This window comes from Pinus tabuliformis, chromosome 4_2, assembly GCF_031772625.1.
Source record: "Pinus tabuliformis cultivar Carrire ecotype Pingquan chromosome 4_2, CPIR1, whole genome shotgun sequence".
Lineage (NCBI taxonomy): Eukaryota > Viridiplantae > Streptophyta > Pinopsida > Pinales > Pinaceae > Pinus > Pinus tabuliformis.
Window position 1 is genome coordinate 1,078,945,633 of NC_142304.1, and position 22,452 is coordinate 1,078,968,084.

Sequence of the window (22,452 nt, forward strand, 5' to 3'; positions counted from 1 at the left end):
GGTGTTTTTTTTTTAGGTCCGTTGCGAGCCCATGTCTACCGCAAATCTTGTAGTACTCAGAGAGACCTTTCCAACAAGGTATCGTACATGCCAAACAGATATAATATGACCAAGTTATGACCGCGAGAATTTGGCTGCCCAACTAACCCCAACGAGGCCCACAAACTCTTGGCGTTACATCCCTAGGGTTAGGGTTTTGGTTGTTTAGGGTTTTATCTTGTTTCTTAATAATAAATAGGCCTTTGAGCCTCATTATAACACAGTTCAGAGGCATGTAGCCACCACATCTCTTCTTAGAGATAAGCTACCATCGCCCAAGCTAGTTTATTTCCATTCTGTTTCTAAGCATAGTTAAATATTTTTCTATTAATGAGATGAAGTGTTTTTCTACTGCGTCTCTGTGTTTATGATTACATTGTAATTTGTTGCATTCTTCATTAAGTACGGAACAGTGGACCTATTAGTTGAACATAGAACCTTAATGCACATAAATGATGATGAGCTCTCTAGTCTCCGCTAGCAAATCGAAGGCATTCAGTTTCTTATTGAGATGTGAACCTCAAATCCATCTTTCTCCAGTGATGACACTAGTATAGCTACACAAAATTTACTTTATCTTGATGTAACCATGTTCCCCCAAAAGGGGGAATCAAGGTTGGGTGATGACATTCCTCTTTGAGATACCTAACATGTTAGTCTACTCATGTTGTCGAATTCCGTATGTTTTTTTGGTATGTACATGCATATAGGAATAGTAGCTTGGACATAAAAGAACTCAAAACATTTGGCATAGTGGTCATTCCAAGGGTAGATATGGGATATAAATCAACAAATGGAATTTACCCATCTTTTGATGTATTTGTTGCATCCACACACATTTTTAAATCCAATATTGTATAGACAAAATGAGACTTAAATTACTCTTATCTCAAAACTCTTTTATGAGATATAAATATCACAATATTTTAGTTCAAAAATATCTTCAACCATTGTATTTTTATGATATAGGTTTTTATCTAAATGTTTGTAGAATGTCGATATATCAATAATGTTAAGTTGAAGCTTAATAGTAAGCTTTTGTTTCCAGGGCTATTGAGAACGCATTCATGTACACCATATTTTCACATTTTCCCTTCTCGCTTTTCTCTCAAAGATTGCTATGAAGGAAAATCCTACAAATTCATGCTCAATTTCCAAACCACTACAAAGGTTAATCACAAAACAATCATCAAATATCTTCAAGTCCCTTATGGCATCTCTATCAAGAAGACCAAACAATGTCATCTTCTTTGTACATATTAACATGCGAGATTCCTTAGTTTAAAATTATAGAATTTGAAATAGTAAAAATCAAAATTTTATGTGCTCCATGATTATCATTTGAAACACTTAATTTCATATATCCAATTTTGTATGATAAGATGATATATATATTATTCTATCTCAAAAAAAGGGTATTATTTTTAATTTCATATGCCTAATGTATAATGTATAGACAAGATGAGACATATATTGACTTATCTCTCTTTCTCTCTCTCTCTCTCTCTTTCTATATATATATATGTATATATATTCCCATAGAAAAAATCGTAATTTTATTCATATGAAAAAATTACATTTTGTAGATGCTTAAGCATATGCAGATGGCTGTCACTGTATTCACAAGCGAACAGAGATTACAATATAGAAAAAAATAATTTCCTGCTGGCCTATACTTTCCTGCCCTTCTTCTTCTCCACCCTTCGCCAACCTTCAGAGTTGGAAGTGGTGGGTGCAGTTATAGCAAGCTGGTTTTCCGTTGTGTTTATTAGTTGTTCCTTATCAGATTCCGATCCTTCAGATCCATGAGTTCATTTGATGCCGCTTACCTCCAGCTGAATTTCTTGTTGCTGTTTCATATTTTCAGGCCCCAAATGTCTCTGGGGCATTTTCTTCCTGTGTGTATTTTTGTCCCATTTGTGTGTCAGATTCTAATTGGTTTCCTGTAGGTTCTGTCTACATGTCCTCTTTTTCCCGCCAGTCGGTGTGCTACCATCCGTTGGCCTTTTTTTGTTGTTTCTTATTCCCTTTGGGGTCCTTCCTGGCCAGTGGACAAGTGTTTTGGAGATGCCCTGTTTGCATGCATCTACGACATCTGAATGTTGTATTTTCATAGTCAAGTGGTTGTGTCTTCAGTGTATTATTATAGTTCAATGTGATCAGGTAGCCCCTAACTCAAGTCCACTTCTATATATATATATATATACATATATATATTATTTCATTTCATATTTTTAATTTAGTATATACAAAATTAAACCTCTATTATTTTATTTAGAAAAAACTACATTATTTTTATATATTCTAGAATTTCAATTCTTATTTCTTAAAAATTTACAAAATCAATAATCAGTTTATCTTAAACTAACATAAAAATATACAATTTTCAAAATTACTATTTTCAATTAATTTAATATTTCTTTTTTTTTTCTCGGTAAATCTATTCTATTCTATTATATTATATACATGAAAACATTACAGTCATAGAGTCAGGTTGCCCAAGGCCGACTGTGGCTCTTTGGGTTAGCATTTCGCAGCTCAGTACCAGCCCTCGCAGGGGCAGCACATCCATACAGAACCGTTTCCACATCGCGACATAACACAACAATGTTTCCAGACCATACAAAATCATCCCGCACAGGGGCACCGGAGCAAAAAAATTCATCCCTCGCAGGGGCATCAAAAGACTTATGACAACATCCCTTACGGGTCCTACGAACAAAACCAAAGCAGACATAGACATATATATAAACCAGAGAGACATAGACAAAGACGTATGACCTATACCAGACCTGAACAATTACGGAGGACGACAGAGTGTGCCAATGGAGGCTATTCCTCCGGCTTCTCCTCGAGAATTCTGCACCACCCGTAATGTTCTGGGAGGCCGTCCCAATCTTCCGCCGTGTTCTTCTTGGAGGTCGACGCCTCCTGCTCCTGAGGGCGGTTAGGAGTCTGCTCAGGTACCCCGGCTGGCTCTTCCTCGACATTTTCCAGGCGTTCACCTGGGAGCTCCCCCTTGCTGCCCGAACCGCCTTCACCTTCCTGAGAATCCTCAATGAATAAAACCGAGATGTGTGCATTGATGCGGGAATTGTCCCTCGAGCTGCCGAGAGTGAAGATGGCGGAGCCGAACGCTGGAAGAGGGTTCGGTCCAGAGTTGGGATTGCCCGCGTCCATGAATTGGCTCGCCTGGATAGGAGTGGCCCCTGCCCTTCTGTGGCAGTAACAGCAACAACAGTGGTGGTGGGACTCTGCAGCTGGATGGCGAGAAGAACCTCCTCGAGCAGAACCCCGTCGACTGAGCAACCTTTGCCTGGGTCTAACCATCTTTGCAGGGATGCCGGTGGCTTGAAGCAGAGCGGCAATTGAAGGCTTTCCCGGCTTGAGACGCCCCCCAACAGAATTAAATCCTCTCCCAGCAGTTCTGGGACGAAGCTCAACAGAACAGAGACAGCAATCAACAGAATTTCCGAGCTTGAGACTTCCCTCAGCTTCTTGAATGTCGGCCTTAACAGCAAGAGCTGTAGCCTGGATGATAAAATTGCCAACAGAAACCTGAACTGCGTGATCCCAGCTCTGAGCATAAGCCTGCAACATTCCCTCATCCTTCTTAAACTTCTCAACATTCCCTCGAGACCTGTTCTCCATAACTGCACTCTGCAGCCTCCCCATTTCACCTGACTCTGCATTGAATACCCTGCGATCTCACCTTAGCCCTTAACTCCTCGGCGGCGAGAGGCATTGAATACCCCGTTTAATCTCGAGGCAGCACATGTCTGGCATGTGGCTCCTCACTGCCACTCGTACTATCACCCGCATCCGGGTCAATTAATTTAATATTTCAAAATTATTATTTTGAATTGATTTAATATTTCAAAAATAGATGTTATTTTCCATTTAAAAAACATGTCAAACCAAAAACATAAAATTGAGAACTTACAATCTCCTAAAAAATAATTTAAATGCTAAATCCCATGAACAATAATTTAAAGACTAAATCTAATTAATTAGTGTTAAGTCTTCTCACATATAATATCTATATATAATATAATTTATTTCACAATTAGTAAGTTAAATCGTTATACATAATATAATTTATTACTAATTATTTCACAATTAGTAAACTAAATCTTTATACATAATATAATTTATTTCACAATTAGTAAGCTGAATCTTTTCAAATATATTATGTATACATAATATAATTAATTTCACATCAGTAAGGTATATTATGTATACATAATATAATTAATTTCACATCAGTAAGGTATTTTTATTTATTCCATAAAAAAAGAGTCTGCATATATTTTCATATATATTATTTATGTGAATTTCTTCAACTAGCAGCTTAAAAATATTTCCATAATAAAAAACATTTAAAACAAACCCAATTATATGAATTTCCATATTAAGAGACCATAGAAAAGCTAAATTTTAATCTATTTTCCTAAAAAATTAAATTACAAAGTGAAATTTTCTTCCTAAAATATTTTTGATGAAGTTTAAAATCATATTCATTTCCTCACACAACCATAAATTTATATTTCTTTTATAAAATATCTTTCATAAAGTAATAATAAATCCTAATTTAGGTAAACAATAATAAAGTGTCAATCATCCTTTATAAGTGACCATCCAAAGCTTCCAAATCTTAAATCACATTCAAAACTCTGTTTAATTTATTAACAAATTCATTTCATTATAAATCAACGATAACTCTGTTTAATTTATTAACAAGTTCATTTCATTATAAATCAACGATAAATGAAATTACAATGGGCTGACTCTCCCTTCAACACGAATGTGTTACACAACTTCCATCTAAGTGACCATCCAAAGCTTCCAAATCTTAAATCACATTCAAAACTCTGTTTAATTTATTAACAAATTCATTTCATTATAAATCAACGATAACTCTGTTTAATTTATTAACAAGTTCATTTCATTATAAATCAACGATAAATGAAATTACAATGGGCTGACTCTCCCTTCAACACGAATGTGTTACACAACTTCCATCTGAAATTTAATTGAAAAAACCTGAACGAAGCTTAATGCTCCGCTTACCATTTGAACAAGTACCGATGATTGCATACATGTTTTTATGATTCATATTACAAATAAGAAAAATAATGGAATGCGATAACACCAATATGGTTTTATGATTCATATTATAATAAAATTAATGGAATGCCATAATTCCAATCATTTTTAGAATCTGGTCACTGCGTATGATTGGTGATGATCACAAATAATATATCATTTTTAGAATCTGGTCACTGCCTATGATTGGCAATGACCACAAGCTTCTGCAAAATTGTGTGTACGAGTCAAATTATATGGAGTCTGCAATGTTTACGTGTATTATGGAGTCTGCATTGGCACGAATCAAGAGAATTATTTGCAATGTTCCACCAACGTTTCGGACGAGGGGGCGCAGGAGCAGCCTATGCAAAAGCTCCCTACCATTTTTTAGGAAATATAGGGGAGCGTCAGGGTCTTAAAAATTTATAAATATAAAATATAATTTATTTTTTTTTCTACGTAAGACTATGCTATTTATATTACAAAATATCAAAAATTACAGCATTTTTTACATCAGGGCCGTGGCCCTGCATCTCCAGAGAGATTGGCATTTTCCCCATATTGGACCTTTCCAGAGCAACACAGTTACAAAAATTGGATCAGCTTACCACCCTTACTAGCATTGCGACCTTTGACGGTGCATAGTTCCGACATAGACAGCATATAAATCGACACAGTAGACATATAAACCGACATAGTGGACCCATAAACCGATAGAATGACAAACAGACATAGAGAGCAGAAGAGACGAACAGAGAGTTGCGTTCCTTTCCCGGCAGCGAAGATCAGATTGATGGCTGAGCTATTCATCATCAGTTGTGTATGGCTCATCCTTCATTTTACATTTGAGCTTCTGGGATTCGTCCGAGTCCGAGAGCAAAGTCCTCTGCACCGGCTCACTGGGGCCTGCATCAGCTGCTTGTGTGGCTGGGGGAATGTCTGCTCTGGTTGGCCGCCTCATATCTACCAGAGGAACTTGCATGTCAACCACTGGCACATTCAGGTCTTCCAATTGCCCCCTGAGACTGCTGCAATGTTCCACCGAGACTGAGACAATGAGAGTGTTGTTCTCCAGAGTGCAGGGGATCCGGTAGCGAACAGCCGGATGCTCCACATGACCACAATCCATGATTTCTCCCCGCCCACGCACATTGCTGCGGCCTGCAAGTCTGCTCGGGTTCCTATTCTGCTCAGAAGTGATTTCCACCGAGGAGGAAGGCGAAGTGACTGGCCGCTGTGTTGCGGCTCGACCCCTGGAACCGCCACGACGACTGCTCATTCTGGGCCTTTCTCTCTGCATCTCCCAATTTATCTCCAGACAAGAATTCCTCTGAGAAATCTTACGCTGAACCAGAGAATGTTCCTTCTCTGCCAGCGTTTGCTCGGACAGCTTGAGGGAATGCAGGAAAGCGGCAGGGGGTTCAAGTTTATGGAGCGCCATCATCCTCGCTCTCTGCTGCGCATTGAATGCCGAATAGACAGGCCTTAAAACCCAAATGACTTCACCTTCCGGCGTATTAACTGTGCCAGCGTCCTGGTTATTCGTGGCTCGTCCGGGCTGACACCTGCCCATGTGACGAGCCACATGCCTATCGCACAACGAGATCACCCGCATCCGGGAGAGAGAGGTCTTTTTGCACCAAAGAGATGCAATCCTTTTTGAGTTGAGCATCATCTACCATATCCAGTGAGCCTGAGAAGTATGGTGTCGACTGTGACACGCCTTGATTTGCCATCCGATCTGCTACCTGGTTTGCAGTTCTCCTTACATGATGGAAGGTTATATTGTGGGGATTGTGGAGCTTTTCCTCCAGGGATTCCAGTCGGCTAAGCAGCCTCCAACTTGTTGCAATCTTGACTGCCTTAGCCCCAGCCTGTATTCTTTTAGCCGCCTCTATGAGAATAAGAGAGTCGCCTTCAACTTCAAGTGGGAAGAAGTGATGTTGTTCAGCTAGACAGATTCCTTTCCAGAGACCTTCCAGTTCTGCGGCGTTGTTGGTGTCTTTGCCTATTGTTCCATAATATAAATGTACTGCTTCTCCTGTGTGTCGTCTGATGACTCCCCCAAATCCTGCAGGGCCAGGGTTACCTTTGGCTGCTCCGTCGAAGTTCAGCTTGTATGAGTTGAATGCTGGTGGGGACCAAGATGATTGGGAGGTGGATCTGATAGAGGGATTGGCGATTACCTTGGTTAAGGCCTTGAGATCAAGATTCCATTCTTTCAGAATGAGGCGCTCCTGCTGAGTTTCTGGCATGTCAGTGTCATGCCAGGCTCTGATGGCCAGGGTTTCCTGAATGTTTTTTTTGAGGATGAGCCAAAGATCATCTATAGATCTGTATGTGTTGTTGAAGATTCTGTGGTTACGCTCCTTCCATAGGGTCCAGTACAGAAAGCCTGGTATAATGCTCCACAGGGAGTTAAGAATCAGGCTTTTAAACGGCTTTTTGGACCAGTTCCTTATGTTTTCCGTTACATCCTCCTGTCTTTGGTTTGCTCTCATGTTGCATTTCTCAACTTTCTCCCAGAGTTGCTTTGCTAGTGGGCATATTTCCATTAGGTGATTGATGGTTTCACAATTGATGTTGCAGTTTGGGCATCTGGATGGCCCGACAAATCCTCTTTTTATCAGATTATCCCAAGTGAGTATGTGTTTTTTACTTAGTAGCCATAAAAAGGTAGAGATCTTGGGCCAGAGCCCTGAGTGCCAGACTTGTCCCCAGATTTGATCTTTGTCCGCCTGGAGATCTGAGTAGCGCAAGTGATGGGCTTCTTTTGTGGTAAATGTTCCTTTGGTTGTGTAGCCCCATCTGAGTTTATCCTGCTGGTTGGAGTGGCGGATTTTCCTGTTTGTGAGTTCCTGATCAATATCGGTGTACAGTTCTCCCTGCCAGTCTATTTGCCAGAGTCGCGCTGGTTTCCATGTCTGAAAGTCATGATGTGTAGATTGCTGCCAGAATTGGTGAACCTGTGTGATGCTCTCTTGCTTCATATGAGCTTGCCAAAGAGGTTTGTGAAACAGATTTGCAAGTTTAGGGAGTTGTTGCCATGAGTCTTCCCAGAATCTAGCTGCTTTGCCTGAGTGAATTTCCCAGAAGTTGTGTTCTTGTATGAAGCTGCTTTGAGTTTTTGCATTATTCCAGATGAGTGATCCTTGCGCTGTAGGGTTGATTCTTATGAGATCACTCCATTGGCTGCCTTTGGCGTATTTTGCTTGCCATAATTGAGCCCATGGAGTGTTTGGCTTGGAGACCCAGTTCCACCAAATTCGAGCTCCCATTGTGTTGTTGCTTTGAAGCGGATCCCGAAGTCCTAATCCTCCTTCTGATTTGGTTTTACAAACCTCTGTCCAGTTGACTAGAGCCCATTTCCGATTCAGGCCAGTGGAGCCCCAGAGGAAGTTGCGTTGGAGATTGCGTATGGCTTTCAATACCCATTTTGGAGCTGCCAGGATGGAGAAAAGATAGAGTGGCATTGCTTGTAATACTGATTTGATTAGGACTAGTCTGCCTGCCATATTTAAAGCCCGGAAAGTCCAGGATGAGAGCTTTGATTCAAGTTTATCCAGGAGCGACCTCCAGGACGCATGCTTGATTGCTGAGTCTGAAAGGGGAGCTCCCAGGTATTTAGAGGGCAGGTGGGATATTGTGAATCCCAGAATTCTAGCAATGTTCCTTTGCGTGGTGGGGGGGGTATTGAAGAAAAAGAGTTGAGATTTTGCAGCGTTAATGGAAGTGCCAGAGGCGTCAGAGAAGAGGGAGAGTAGAGATTTGAAAACAGAGGCTTCTTTTGAGGAAGGGTGCCCGAAAAGCATAGTATCATCAACGAATTGCTGATGTGTCTGAGGAGTGCGTCCATGGAGAGAGATGCCTTTGAGAGCTTGGGAGGAAACTGCAGATTTGAGGAGCCTGCTGAGCCCTTCGGCCATTAGAACGAAGAGAAAAGGTGAAAGTGGATCCCCTTGCCTGATGCCACGCGAGGGATGAAAAGGAGATGAGGGAGAGCCATTCAGTAAGACAGAGAAACTGGGAGATGTGATTAGGTTCATGATCCATCTGGTCCAGGTTGCATTAAAGCCAAAAGCCAAGAGCATTTTATGAATGTAATTCCAGCTAAGCTTATCGAAGGCTTTAGAAAGGTCTAGTTTTAGAAGCATACCTGGTTTTTTGAGAAGCTTTAATGAATGTATTACTTCGTTTGATAGAATTATTCCATCCATGATTTGTCGGCCTTCTACGTAACCCGTCTGTTCTGGAGAGATGAGCAGGGGAAGGAGCGGTTTGAGTCGGTTTGCAATGACCTTTGAAATGAGTTTGTAAATCACATTGCATAGCGCTATTGGTCTGTACTTCTCTGGTTTGTTTGATGCTGCTTCTTTGGGTACCAAGGCTATGAAGGTTGAGTTGAGGGCCGGGAGGACCCAGTGCATGCTTCAGGATTCCTCCACTAGGTCCCATACTTCAGCTTTGATGAGTTCCCAAAATTCATGAAAGAAATTGGCTGTAAATCCGTCAGGCCCTGGTGCCTTGCCGTCTTTAAGCTGAGCCATGGCTTCTTCAACTTCCTTTAATGATGTGGGCTGGAGCAATTTATTGTTGTGATCCTCATTTATAATTTTTGGAATATGCTGCGTGATGGCTCTAATTGCCTCATCCCGGTTGCCGTCAGGTTCCTTTAGAATGTCCTTGAAGTATCCTGTGAATTCTTTTTCCATGTCTTCATGAGCCTCAATTCTTTCACCCTGTTGATTGTTGACGAAGGTAATGTTATTGTGCATACGCCTTTGTATGGTAGTTTTGTGGAAAAATTTTGTATTTTTCTCTCCATCTTTAAGCTAGCTGATATTGGATTTTTGCCGCCATAGAATTTCCTCTTGTTTTTGACGTTCTTCAATTTGATTCCAGAGGATCTGCTCCTGTTGAATTTGTTCTTCTGTGCGGCCTTCCAGAATGAATATTTGTTGTAGTGCTTTCATTTTCTGCTCCAGTTTTTGTCTGCTCTCCTGTATGTTGCCAAAATGTGTGCGGTTCCATACTTTGAGAACTTGTTTCAAATTTTTCAGCTTTTGTTGAAACTGATACATCTTAGCTCCCTCTGGCGGGGTGTAAGATGTCCAGGCATTATTGACCACGGCCTTGAAATTAGTGTTTGTGAGCCAAAAGGCTTCGAATCGAAAGGGTCTATTGCAGCAGTTGCCTGGTCTGGACCATTGGAGCAAAATTGGCCAGTGATCTGAGCCTCCTTGGGGAATAATGGAGGCGTTAAAATCCCCTCCAAGGTGGATCGCGTTGTCTGAAATTAAGAATCGATCTAGCCTTGAGGCAATGTGGTGAGCTCCTCGGCGCTTGTTGGACCAGGTGAATATTCCATTGGAGGTAGGAATGTCCATGAGCTGATTGTTTTGTAAGAATTGCTTGAAGCCGCTGCTATCACTATCGAGCCTGATTCTGCCCCCTTGTTTTTCTTCCATGGATTTTATTATATTGAAGTCGCCTCCTCCAATCCATAAGGGAAAGTGTCTGTTTTCATTGAGGGTGGAGATCGTGTCCAGGAGATCCAATTTTTGCTGAATTGTCTGCGGAAAGTATACATTGGTGAGGTGCCCATGGATATTGGTTCCAATGAGGTGGAAGGTAGCTTGAATAAGATGAAGAGTGGCATGAAAATTATCAAGTAAAACAATCTGCGGGTTCCATAGAATGGCAAGACCACCGGAGGCCCCTGAGGAATCTACTGATATTGAACTGCTTCCTGCCCATATTTTATTGCTAAGTCTGTCTATCGTTGTGCTGCTGCTTTTTGTTTCTTGAAGAAAAACTATTGCTGGTTTTTCTTGCATTATCAGGTTTTTGATCATTCTATGTTTAGAGGGACTGTTGAGTCCTCTTACATTCCATGAAATGAGCTTCATGTAAACTGAGATTTGGGTTTGTAGAACTTGGTCAACTTGGGAAATCGCCCCGAATCCACAAGTAACTCCCCTACTATTATTGTTCTCTGAAGGTCTGTTTTTCTGCCCCTTTTCTTTGTTTCTTTGAGGATCTTTTTTCCATCCCAGTGACTGCCTCCTTGTATTCCCAGGCTTTTATGGTGCTGCACCTTAGTTAGGACTCCTTCAAGTCTGTCTATTTGCCAGGGGGGGATTGAGTTGTACTCTTTTTGCTTGCATGCTGTCTCAAGTTTGGAGATGTCAAGCTCTTCTAGGTCTACGTCTTCCGGGTCTTCCTCCATAACAATTGGAGGGTTGTGGTCCTCCTCCTCTGTATCTTCATGAAGACTTAGGGCTAGAGCTGCGTCGAGATCCATATCTGATGCTTGTTGTTTTTCGTTCAGCATGGTTTTCCCCTTAGATGGGAATAAGGGACCGAGATCTAAAACAGATTTGGTTTTCTCTATGGAGGGTGAAGGAGCAGCGTTGGAAGAGGCTGGGTCTGAGGAAAACAAGGGGTTGGAGCGGATGAGGGACGGTGAGGGAGGGAGAGGCTGATCCAGGGAATCAGAGTTGGGACTATCTTGCTTATCATGCGAGGCTAGAACAGAGAAGCGGTTCTGGGGGTTCGCTTTAAAGGCTTGATCCGAAGCTGCTTGGTTTTTCTTGGTGTGCCTGTGGCGGGTGGGGATTTTGGTGAAACCATCTGAGTCCTTATTAGAATCATTAGATGAAGCCTTGGACTGTGCATTTAAAGGACAGTCTCGGAAGAGGTGGCCATGCTCATGGCATTTTCGACAGCGGAAAGGGATATGCTCATAATCTAAAGGTTGTATCCATTCAAAGTCATCGTGAAAGAGACTTACCGAGTCTGCTAGGGCCTTGGTTAGGTGCATCTGGACACAGATCCTAGCATATGAGGTGTATTTGCGAGTCTTTGTTTCGGTTGCAACTTTGATGAAGGTCCCAAGTTTGTTGCCAATGTCTGCCAGCGTTTCTTCTTTCCAATATTCCACGGGAAGGGAATACATTCTTATCCAAACAGGGGCCCAACTGAAGTCTTCTTTATCAGGGTTGAATCTGGGCTTCCATTCCGTTAGATACAAGCCTGAAGAGTTAAAGAAGTATGGGCCGCCTTCGAATATCCTCATTTTGTCCTCTATACAGTGAAAGATGGCTGTAAAGAAGCCCTTTGGACCAAGCTACAGGGTTACTTGTCCTTTGGGCTTCCATTTAGAGGCTATCCATCCTTGTAAGGCTTTTTCTGTGGGCCAGAATCCCAAGAACTTTCCGATAAGTGCATGATCCTGCATGAATTGGATCTCCGCATTGATGCGGTGGCTTGGCAGCTTGACCTTGATCCGTTCTGTGGTTTTTGGAATACATGTGGCTGAGGTCACTTTTGTCTGAGATGACGCAGCATTGGTGTGCATATCATTGCCTGTGTTGTCCTCTTCATTCTGAGCTGAATGCAACTTTTCCTCATTCGCCCTTTGCTTTTCCTTCTCAGGTTCTGGATCTGTGCCTGCAGGGTTCAGAGTCGCAGTCTTCTGCGTCTTGTCAGATGAGGGCGTGTCCATTGGAGGGGAGGCGGAGCTCTCCCCTCCTGCAGCTTGTGCCATGATTGGCCTTCAGTGGTAGAACCTGCGGCGACAATGGCAGGTCCCTTCAGCGGCGGCTAGGGTTTTGAATCGGTTGCTGTTGAATCGCATCAGAGCGCAATTGTGGTGATAATTCATAAAATATAATTTATTATTGAGTCCATTATGACAATTTGGTTTGAATTGAAAAGCTGCAAAGCATGATCATTTTTTTTTTCTCGTTAAAATACTAATCTATTATATACAGAACAAAAATACATTACAGTCACAGAGATGCATCCTCAGAGGCCTGATCTTGGCACTCTGGTATGTTTGAGATAAAAAATGGCTACCTTCGCAGAGGTGCCCATACTAGTTACGACCTTCCATGCCGGGGTTCCTTGTTCTTCCATTAATATTATCCCTATTAGTCTAGAAAGCCCACGCAGGGGCAGCACAATATCAACAGCATTATCCCACACAGAGGCTTCAAAAAACTTGACACTAACAGGCATTAAAAACTGATAATATAAACCGAACGCCGAGTCAAAACCTGAGAGTCGCTGAGGCTGGTGAAGCTGCGCGGGAGACCTGCTACTCCTCCGGTTCCTCTTCGACGATCGGTGTCCATCCGAATCCACCAAATTCCTCCTCAGAAGGGCGGGGGTCAGAGTTGATGTCGACCTGCTTGGACGAAGATGCTTCCTGGGCCTGAGGAAGGCTGGGGGCCTGGTCCACTGCCTTCCCAGATGAGGCGTGGACCAAATTCGCTTCCTTCCCCGACGAGGCCTGGACCAATTCTGGCATTTCGCCCTGGTGCATCCCCTGATCACGGTCCTCAAAATTGACAAGTTGTTCCTCCTCCAGAAATAGAACTGAGACATGGGCATTGATACGAGGCCTAACCATCGAACTGTTGAAAGAAAAAATGGCTGAGCCAAATGCCGGCGAAGGAATTGAGTTCGGGTCAGAGCTATAGGAGTCCATGAATTGCCTGGGTTGGATAGGACGAGCTGCAAGAGGGCTATGACAGGGGCAGCGACAACATCTGGGCTGAGAATCCTCAGCTGGTCTCCGGGATGAGCTTCCTCGAGAAGTGCCTCATCTGCTGAGCAATCGTTCGCGAGGCCGGACCATTGTTGTCGGAGCACAGAGGCTAAAGAGCAGATTGGGGAGGGAAGGCGGAATTGGCGGAGAGGCAAGTGGGAGGCTTGAGATGAAACAGAGGCTGAATACACACAGAGGCCTTTCAGTCCCAGGTAACCAGTAAACACGGAGGGCCGGAGACCATACAAGCGTCTGAGCGAAGAATGTCGAGCGCCAAGCAAGAAGCATCTTGTGCTGGCTCCCCTCATCGCCTTTTCTAGGCCCTGCAACCAAATCTCGTTCCTTGAGCGCCATAACTACTCTCTGCTATCCGCCCAGAAACTTGAATGCGGCAATGAATGCCGACTTGCAATGAGCCTTGCCATATATCCCATGGCGGCGAACTGACAGCGGGGAATGTCCTCACGCCTGAGGCAACACATGCTTGTCATATGTCTCCTCGTTTTTTGCATTCGTGGCACCCGCATCCGGGGTGCAAAGCATGATCATTGATATGAATATCATTTGACATTATCCAAATTTATAATATCATATAAAATAATAAATTTAAAATTCTAATTCAGCTTGGTCAAATTTTAATTTAGATTTTGGTCAGACAGAGGGAGAGCTTCAGCTTGATAAGGTAGCCACTAAATTCTGTGAAAAGGTAAATGAACAGATCAGGAACATTGCATTGGCAGTGGAAGGGGCAACTACAATGGGTTTTCCAGCTGTATTGGATCCAACAGCTAGAAAGTTTGTTATATTAATATAGTATAGACAGTACACCATATGCTGAAAGAAGAGTTTTAGTTCCAGGAGAGATGAGAAGATCACATGAAAGAGTTTCTGACAGTTTACTATCAAATGACATTGACTGCAGGATGACCATCTGCGAACCAACTTGGGTGACCAACGATGGCATGGATAATTTGTCTACCTTATTAGAGCAATGCCATGCAATTCAAACTTCAAACTAGCAGTGTATTTTAGGGGTGAAAATAATTTTCAGACCTGAGAATTCAAGCTGAGCCACTATGCTCTGTGTAAATTTTGTAACTATATAAATTCATATATAACAACAGTTCCTGAGATTTCTTGTTGCCCGTAGTATTTTGTCATTCTTGCAGTAAACGCATGTTAGTCTATAGTCCACCCAATTATTTCCCACATGACATAGGTGTTGCTTCCATAGTTTGTATGTCAAATGTCATGCAAATTAAAAACACAAATTGAATGTCTCATATTCTTTTCCTGTCACTCCAGTTATCTCCCTAACGCTTGTTGAAACCAAAAGACAGCACAAGAAGTTATCTCCATACAGAACATGAGTAGCTTTGTACCACTTTAGATCTATTAAATCATAAACTATAAACAAGGCCTTTTTTTTGGGAGCGTGGGGAAACGTCCCCTCAAGGAAGGGAAAGGTTTCTCTGGCACGTCCCCCGAGTTTCCTCCATTTTGAGAGCGTGGGGAAACGTCCCCTACTCGTCCCCAAGTCCCCGGAGCGCGGGGGAGCGAGGAAAATAGACCCCGGGGGGCGAGTCCCCGTGGAACACTGATTATTTGTGAAAAGCAAAACCAGAATATAAAACTTTTGAATATCATATGTATGGCATTGAATGATGCAGAGCAAATGCTTTTTTTTGAAATGTTATAATGAAAGAAGTTTATTTCAAACTTTGAGACCATGCAAATGTTTTTTCGAAATGTTACAACGAAAGTAATTTATTTTGAACTTTGAGACAAAGGAATCACCACGGTAATTCCCACAAATCTCTGGGAAATAATTTTCTACATACTCTTGCACATTGCTTTCAACAAACACGTGTCATAGTTGTTCCCAGTTACAGAGAAACCCAATGAAGCAATCAACTTCTCTGGACTTCCAGTGTCCCCAAACGAAGCATTTGGTTTGTATGTAAGGTGGATTAAAGGAAAGGTAATTTACCTCAAAGGTTCCTTGCTTTTCATCTTCGGAACTTTCCCATTACTTGTCCTATAGCATGCATTTGGTTTGTATGTAAGGTGGATTAAAGGAAAGGTAATTTACCTCAAAGGTTCCTTGCTTTTCATCTTCGGAACTTTCCCATTACTTGTCCTATAGCATGTTAGGAACTAGTACTTCTTTCAGACAGGAGGAAGAAACAGACAAATGGCTAGCCTGCCTAAGAACAAGGAGGAAGAAGAGCGTTATATGGTTAGCCAGCCAAAGATCAAATCGTGAGTTAATGGAATCGATCCCTAAAACACATATAGCAGAGGAAAACCGCAACATTGCCAGAGTTATCTATACCTGTATTCAGCTTTATAGGTCATAACAAGCACCTTTATGAACAAAAATTGGAAGAATTTTGCATTTTATTGAAAATTTGCAGCTAAATATAAATTCCTTCACGGAAAATAACCTTATAAGCTTATGGAGAATCAAGGTCCAAGTCACGCAGTTCTTCCCTTGGAGTCTGTAATCTCCATTTCAATGCATTTACATGCTTTCTTCTTGTCTCTGGTGGGACTTCAAAAAAAACTGACGGTAATATGCAAATATGCAGTTCAAAATATAAATTTGCACAATTTTGCATTTTATTGAAAATTTGCAGCTAAATATAAATTCCTGCACGGAAAATAAACTTATAAGCTTATGGAGAATCAAGGTCCAAGTCACGCAGTTCTTCCCTTAGATTCTGCAATCTACATTTCAATGCATCTACATGCTTTCTTCTGTAATCTACATTTCAATGCATCTACATGCTTTCTTCTTGTCTCTGTTGGGACTTCAAAAAAAAACTGACTATAATATGCAAATAAGCAGTTCAAAATATACCAACAAACTTCAACAGAAGGGGAAAAGAGAAGCCATACCTGAAAACTTGAATGAATGCAAGTTGCAGAGATTATAGGTGTCTTCGCTGAACTGGATCTTGGTGCTCCTGTAGCTGTTCGGCGGCAGAAGAAAAGATCTTGGTGCTCCTGTAGCTGTTCGGCTTTACGAGGAAAGAGTTGTTCTGCTTCACGATCTCCCATAATACCTACCTTGGTGCGGCTTTCATGCTCTGTGCAGCTATACAAGTTAAAACACTACCTATATCGCTCAACAAATAGGAAAAAAATGGAAACGGGGAAAATATAAAATGTATTGAATGAAAATGGAGAAAACACGACGCGGTGCTCTGCTATGCCTCAGCGTCGTGCCAATGAATCCTTGCTGGTGCTCCTCGGCAGGACTTGTGAGTATCAATTGCGGAGGGAAAACAAAACATGGTGTCACTGAAGTCTTGATCATTGAATTTCTCGGCAGGAGCATGATTTGTTTTGCCTCGCAACCGATACCGAAATCCTTTGGCCAAAGCTTTAATTGACAAGAAATAATAATATGAACACGGGCACAGAATCAGCGACGAGGGTCTAGCTATCAGTAGAAAATCAACGATACGAAATACAAGCTGTCAAGTTCATTAAATGAATTTATACCCAAATTTCAGAGATGTTGCGACCCCATCGGATGAGTAAGGTAGTTAAAGAACTTTGTTCGAAAACTAAGCAGAAGCGATTGGTGTATAATTTTCATCCCGGCAAATACAGAGCAGTACTAATTTATAAAGAAAATAACTACATTTCTAACCCAAAAAAAAACCCTCATATCAGCACTCGCTGCTCAATCGGCAACAGAGGGCTTATTCAATTTCTTGGCTGAAGCCCTTATCTCTACGATCCATTTTCCACAAAACCTCATATCACCACTCTCTGTTCAATCGGCAGCAGAGGGCTTGTTCAATTTCTTGGCCTAATCCCTTGTCTCTCCAATCCATTTTCATCACCTGCGGCCTTATTTCCGAAATCCATTTTCAGATCAGACCACCCTTTTGGGGAGGGGGTTGGTCTTAACAGAGGATTAACCGAAGAAATTGTGCTCTATTTCATCGATCCCGTACCACTTAGCTTTCCAAGCAAACTAGCATAATAAATTTTGCTTACATCTGTGAGTTTATCTGATGGAGTCTCCCTTCTAACTCGATCCGCGCATTCGACCATACGTCTTCCATCGCTGGCAACGCCATTTCAAATTTGAATTTTATTCGCCGGCGCACAACCTCATGTATGCTCCATGCCATAACCTCCAAACGCATGGCATACTGTCAACGCAATTTCTGGTATCTATCATGCGCATAGTGGATCATGTGCCATCGACATAAGCCATGGTGAAACGGAATCCGTTAGCAGGAGAAATGATGCACACGGGTTGACAGCCAAAGCCGATATCAGAACCCGTCTCCCAATACTGTCCTTAGAGTTAGGCGTTGCCTCGTCAATGACCGAGTCTTATCTGTAAAAGTAGATGGAGGATCAATATTCCTTTCAAAGTCTTTGTATTATAATTATTCCGCGTAAATTATTTATGACTACAGACTCCATTATTTAAAAGTGAGTACTTCACCATTCACCATCCTGGTTTTAAATGCAAGTGTGTACGAAGTGATTTCAAGTGGTTACCTCAAGTGGGCATGAAGTGATTTATGACTATGGACTTCACCATGCAGGTTTTAAATTCAAGTGGCTACGAAGTGATTTCGTTCGATCCTCTCCGGTTCAAATCTCTTGTTTCCACTCACTTTCCCAGCTGGTATTGTACAGGAATTGTCATAAAATTAGTAAGAAAAAACATTCATTGGAGAGGACTGTCAGATTGTGAATATTGGTGCAGAGTACTGCAAGTTGAAAATGGCAACTTGGAAGGGTAGATGTTTTGTTCGATCATACACTGGTAGAAATTTGAATTTTTGAAGGACTCGTGCATGTAATGGGAAAATATCTCCAAGCTCGGCACACAATTTGCATAGTTTCCTGCAAACTGAAGATCAAAGTTTCCTGCAAACTTTCCAACAGTAGTGACAATCACTTCTCAAATCATGCTAAAATCACTTCTCAAAAGTATTCCAATTATGTTTGTCTAGGTACAGGGATATTGTGTGGAGACTAGTGAGTCCAAGTGTCAAAGTCGAGACAAGATTAGGCTTAGTGAAACACTGGAAATTCATGTCATGACATATCTCCCAATGGTCTCTTCTGGAAAAAGACATATCTCCCAATTGTCGAATACAATACTCCTAATGAAGGGCACATTATTGGCGTCCGATCTATGTATATAAACAAACAGAAATCTGATTCACCTTTGTATATTCTCAGCGCTTTTGTTCCATATTAACAAATGAATATTTCTGAAATGGATTATTCAGTGTTCATGTCTGTAAGAGTTCGTGCTGATAAACAAACAGACCAGAATGTTCTCTATAAACCCCCAAATCCATCTAAAATCCATAGTATCTTGTTGTAGACCATATCTTCTGTTGAAAATCACAAAAGTTACCTTCATGACCAGTCAGAGATAACAGGCCTATTTAAAACCGATGCTACAATAATATTCTAAGACATAATTCAAGTCCAAAACTTGAACTACTTATAATAATCATGCTACAGATTTCACCCTACAGCTACCTCTGATGAAAATTAGGTGTCCAACCTAATTCCCAACTGTTCTGGTAATAAGGTAGAACCTTGTCTGTTACAGATTGATCTTCTCATACAACTGTGGCTTCATAGTGCTGGCGTAAAGGAGGAACATTAAAAAAAAAAGTGTAAGCTTCATTTTTGTCAACATGTTCATGTTTCATGAATGCTTGTGGCTGCTTTTTTAAAACAAATAGAAAGCCCTTGGTATATTTATCTACCCGGAACAACACAAATAAAACTAAATTGCATTGCATTTTATTATAGATGTAAATGAATATTGAACAATAAGATTGATATACATAAAAATTTTCTAAAATGAAGATAGGGGGACTTTATAGTTGTAGAAACATTTGAAAGGCGCCATTTATGACATATTTCAATGTAACTTTATTCTTCACGTTGGTGCATCCAACAAGTTACAGTAGATATGTCACATAGAGGAGAAGGGGAATACAACTACAAATATGTTGTATAGGGAATAAGAGAAGAATAAGACTTGAATTAGATGGAACTAATGTCAAAAGATTCAAATTACATCATGGTTTAGTGAAACAACTAACAATGGATTAAATTATTTCATGGTTCAATTATACAACCATTGGATCAAATTATTTCATGATTCAATTATAAAACCACTACTCCCTTACAATAAACTAGAAGAACTTTGGCCTTCACCAATGTTGTTATGAGTAGTACTTGTACTACCCATTAAATGTGATATTTCTGATTGGAACTTTGGAATCTTTGTAGCTCCCAAAAAAGTCTCTTTGATGCTTTGCAATGTACCCACAATGTCCATCATACTAGGCCGTCCTTCAGGAGATTCTGTTGTGCATAGCAAACCCACCTTTATGAGTTGGTTGAGGCAATTGAGCTCCTTGTCTCCTATAGTGCTCATGGTTGTCCTCCTCAATAGACTCCCATCGACCACGTCTTTTATTCCATTAAGAAACCCACTATCCACCCATTTATGTAAGTTCATTCCTTCCACAAAGATGTTGTGTGTGGGCTTCTTTCTAGTCAACATCTCCAATAACACTATTCCGTAGCTATAAACATCACCTTTTGTCGTTGCACGACCACCCAATCCATATTCTGCATTGAGACATTCTCATTAGAAGATTTACAATATACATATTTTAATAAAAATAGGAAATTGCAAACATTGCTTAGTATGCTATAAAATATCTAAAATTTGTTTGACATGATATCTGTTTCACATAATACCTGGAGGAATGTAGCCTATTGACCCTTTGAGTGCATGTGTTGAAGTGATCTCTGCATCCTTCGAATTTGCAAAACATTTACTAGCAATACCAAAATCTGTTAAACGCGCTGTCATATCTTCATCGAGAAGCACATTGCTAGGTTTTAGATCACAATGGAGCACTTGCACAAAACAATGGTGATGGAGATATGCCATTCCTTGTGCAATATCTATTGCTATATTCAACCTTTGAAACAAGCTCAAATTACTTTCTTCTTGGCCATTAGGATATAACCACTTCTCTAAGCTTCCATTTTGCATTAATGGAAATATCAAAGCTTTCATTTGAAGGTTTGAATAACATGTTATGATTCTAATCAAATTCCGGTGCCTAACTTTACCCAAAACTTTGCATTCCTTGTCAAAACTCTTGTTGGCCCCCTCATTTTCCAAATTGAGAAGCTTGATAGCAACAATTGTGCCATCATTTAGAACCCCTTTGTACACTTTTCCAAAACTACCAACTCCTAGCAAGTTGGCATCACTAAATTGATTTGTTGCAGTCATGATCTCTCCATATGAAATTCTTCGATGGCCCATAGTGAAGGATGTCTCGACCTCTGTATGAGTATGTTTCTTGCGATTTTGAATCCGCAAGATTCCCAAAAACAAACACGATACAACAATCACTGCTGCAATAACCATAGGTATGATAACTCTTTTTGTATGCCAAATATTTTGATGTTTGTGAGCATAGCATGGTGGCAGACTTACCCAAGGTCCACAGAGGTCAGGATTTCCCATGAAAGCCATGGCACCAAGCTTTTTGAAAATTCCTGCTTTAGGGACTTCTCCTGACAACTTGTTGAAAGAAAAATTACAATGAACGAGCATTTTGAGCTTTTCCAATGACAAGGGTATTCCACCTGATAGATTGTTGTAGGATAAATCCATGTCCTCAAGACTTTGAAGTTCATTGAGTGTAATTGGAATTGGACCTCCGAGTGCATTTCTGGAAAGATTGAGGTACTCTAGTTCTTTGCAGCTTTGGAGTGCACTTGGAATGTAGCCAGTTAATTGATTTGCAGAAATATCTATAGCTTGAAGCATAGTCATCTTGCTTAGTCCTAAAGGCACAGGTCCATTAAATAAATTGTTTGAAAGGTTGAAATACAAAGCTAAATTTTTAAGCCCTGCAACTTCTGGAGGTATTTTCCCAGTGAGCCTGTTGAATGATAGGTCTAGCAGTAATAAGTTCACACATTTCCCTAGATTTGGAGGTATATTACCTGATAACTGATTATAAGAAAGATATATATATCTTAACTGTTGGAGGTTGGCAATAGAATCAGGGATTTTGCCATCAAAATTATTTCGAGAGAACTAAATACCCTAAACTTTTGAGTTGCCCAATATTGAAAGGGATGTTTCCTTGTAAATTGTTGCCTCCCATATCTAACACTTGCAAATTTTGAAGAGTATTAAGTGCAAAAGGTAAAGGCCCTGTAAAATTATTGGTGTCTAAAATAAGCTCAGTTAAACTAGTTAAGTTTCCAATCTGCGGAGGTATTTCTCCCATTAATTCATTCGATTCCAAGTTTAGGTAGGATAATTTAGTAGAGAGATGACCTATAGAAAAGGGCAAACGCCCCTTGAAGCCATTACCAAATAAATATAACTTTTCTAAATTGGAACAGTTAGTAAGAGCAGTAAGAATGGGGAAGCTCGCAGTGCTGCTGCTAACCAGGTTATTATCGCCTAAGTTAAGCAATTTGAGCTGCGTCAGTTTACCGAACTCCATGGGCACTACTCCGATGAGCTGGTTATACGGTACGTCGAAATATTGAAGGTTGGTACAATTGAAGAGGGAAGCAGGAATGCTGCCACTCAACTGATTACTTCCCAAAAGGAGTACCATCAATTGGGTGGTCTTGGTACACAGCTCGGCGGGAATGTTACCAGTAAACTGGTTAACGTCAATACTCAATAGTTGAAGACTGGTGCAGTTAGACAAGGG

At 40.9% G+C, this 22,452-nt stretch overlaps 2 protein-coding genes and 1 long non-coding RNA gene across 3 annotated transcripts; all 3 read right to left on the reverse strand.

Moving 5' to 3' along the window:
* Positions 1-9,959: 9,959 nt before the first annotated feature.
* On the reverse strand, positions 9,960-10,964 carry LOC149173383 (uncharacterized). The gene has a single exon (XM_089426677.1). The coding sequence runs from the start codon at positions 10,962-10,964 to the stop codon at positions 9,960-9,962; it is 1,005 nt and encodes a 334-aa protein (XP_089282803.1).
* Positions 10,965-15,748: 4,784 nt separating this feature from the next.
* On the reverse strand, positions 15,749-17,051 carry LOC149173384 (uncharacterized). Its single transcript, XR_016259678.1, has 3 exons — positions 16,583-17,051; positions 16,129-16,334; positions 15,749-15,884 (listed from the first exon to the last, which is right to left on the reverse strand). It is a non-coding gene; the product is annotated as an uncharacterized LOC149173384 (long non-coding RNA).
* Positions 17,052-18,778: 1,727 nt separating this feature from the next.
* LOC149173385 (putative LRR receptor-like serine/threonine-protein kinase At3g47570) lies at positions 18,779-21,799 on the reverse strand. Its single transcript, XM_089427923.1, has 2 exons — positions 20,456-21,799; positions 18,779-20,323 (listed from the first exon to the last, which is right to left on the reverse strand). Exons 1-2 carry the CDS (start codon positions 21,549-21,551, stop codon positions 19,872-19,874), a joined length of 1,548 nt encoding a protein of 515 aa, XP_089284049.1. The 5' UTR covers positions 21,552-21,799; the 3' UTR covers positions 18,779-19,871.
* Positions 21,800-22,452: the final 653 nt, after the last annotated feature.

Excerpts from the sequence above, each read along its gene's own strand:
- LOC149173383 (XM_089426677.1), bottom strand. The coding sequence starts at position 10,964 with ATGCAAGAAAAACCAGCAATAGTTTTTCTTCAAGAAACAAAAAGCAGC.
- LOC149173385 (XM_089427923.1), bottom strand. The coding sequence starts at position 21,551 with ATGACTATGCTTCAAGCTATAGATATTTCTGCAAATCAATTAACTGGC. Across the intron at positions 20,324-20,455 it reads AATAGGCTACATTCCTCCAG|AATATGGATTGGGTGGTCGT; the intron begins GTATTATGTGAA and ends GTCTCAATGCAG.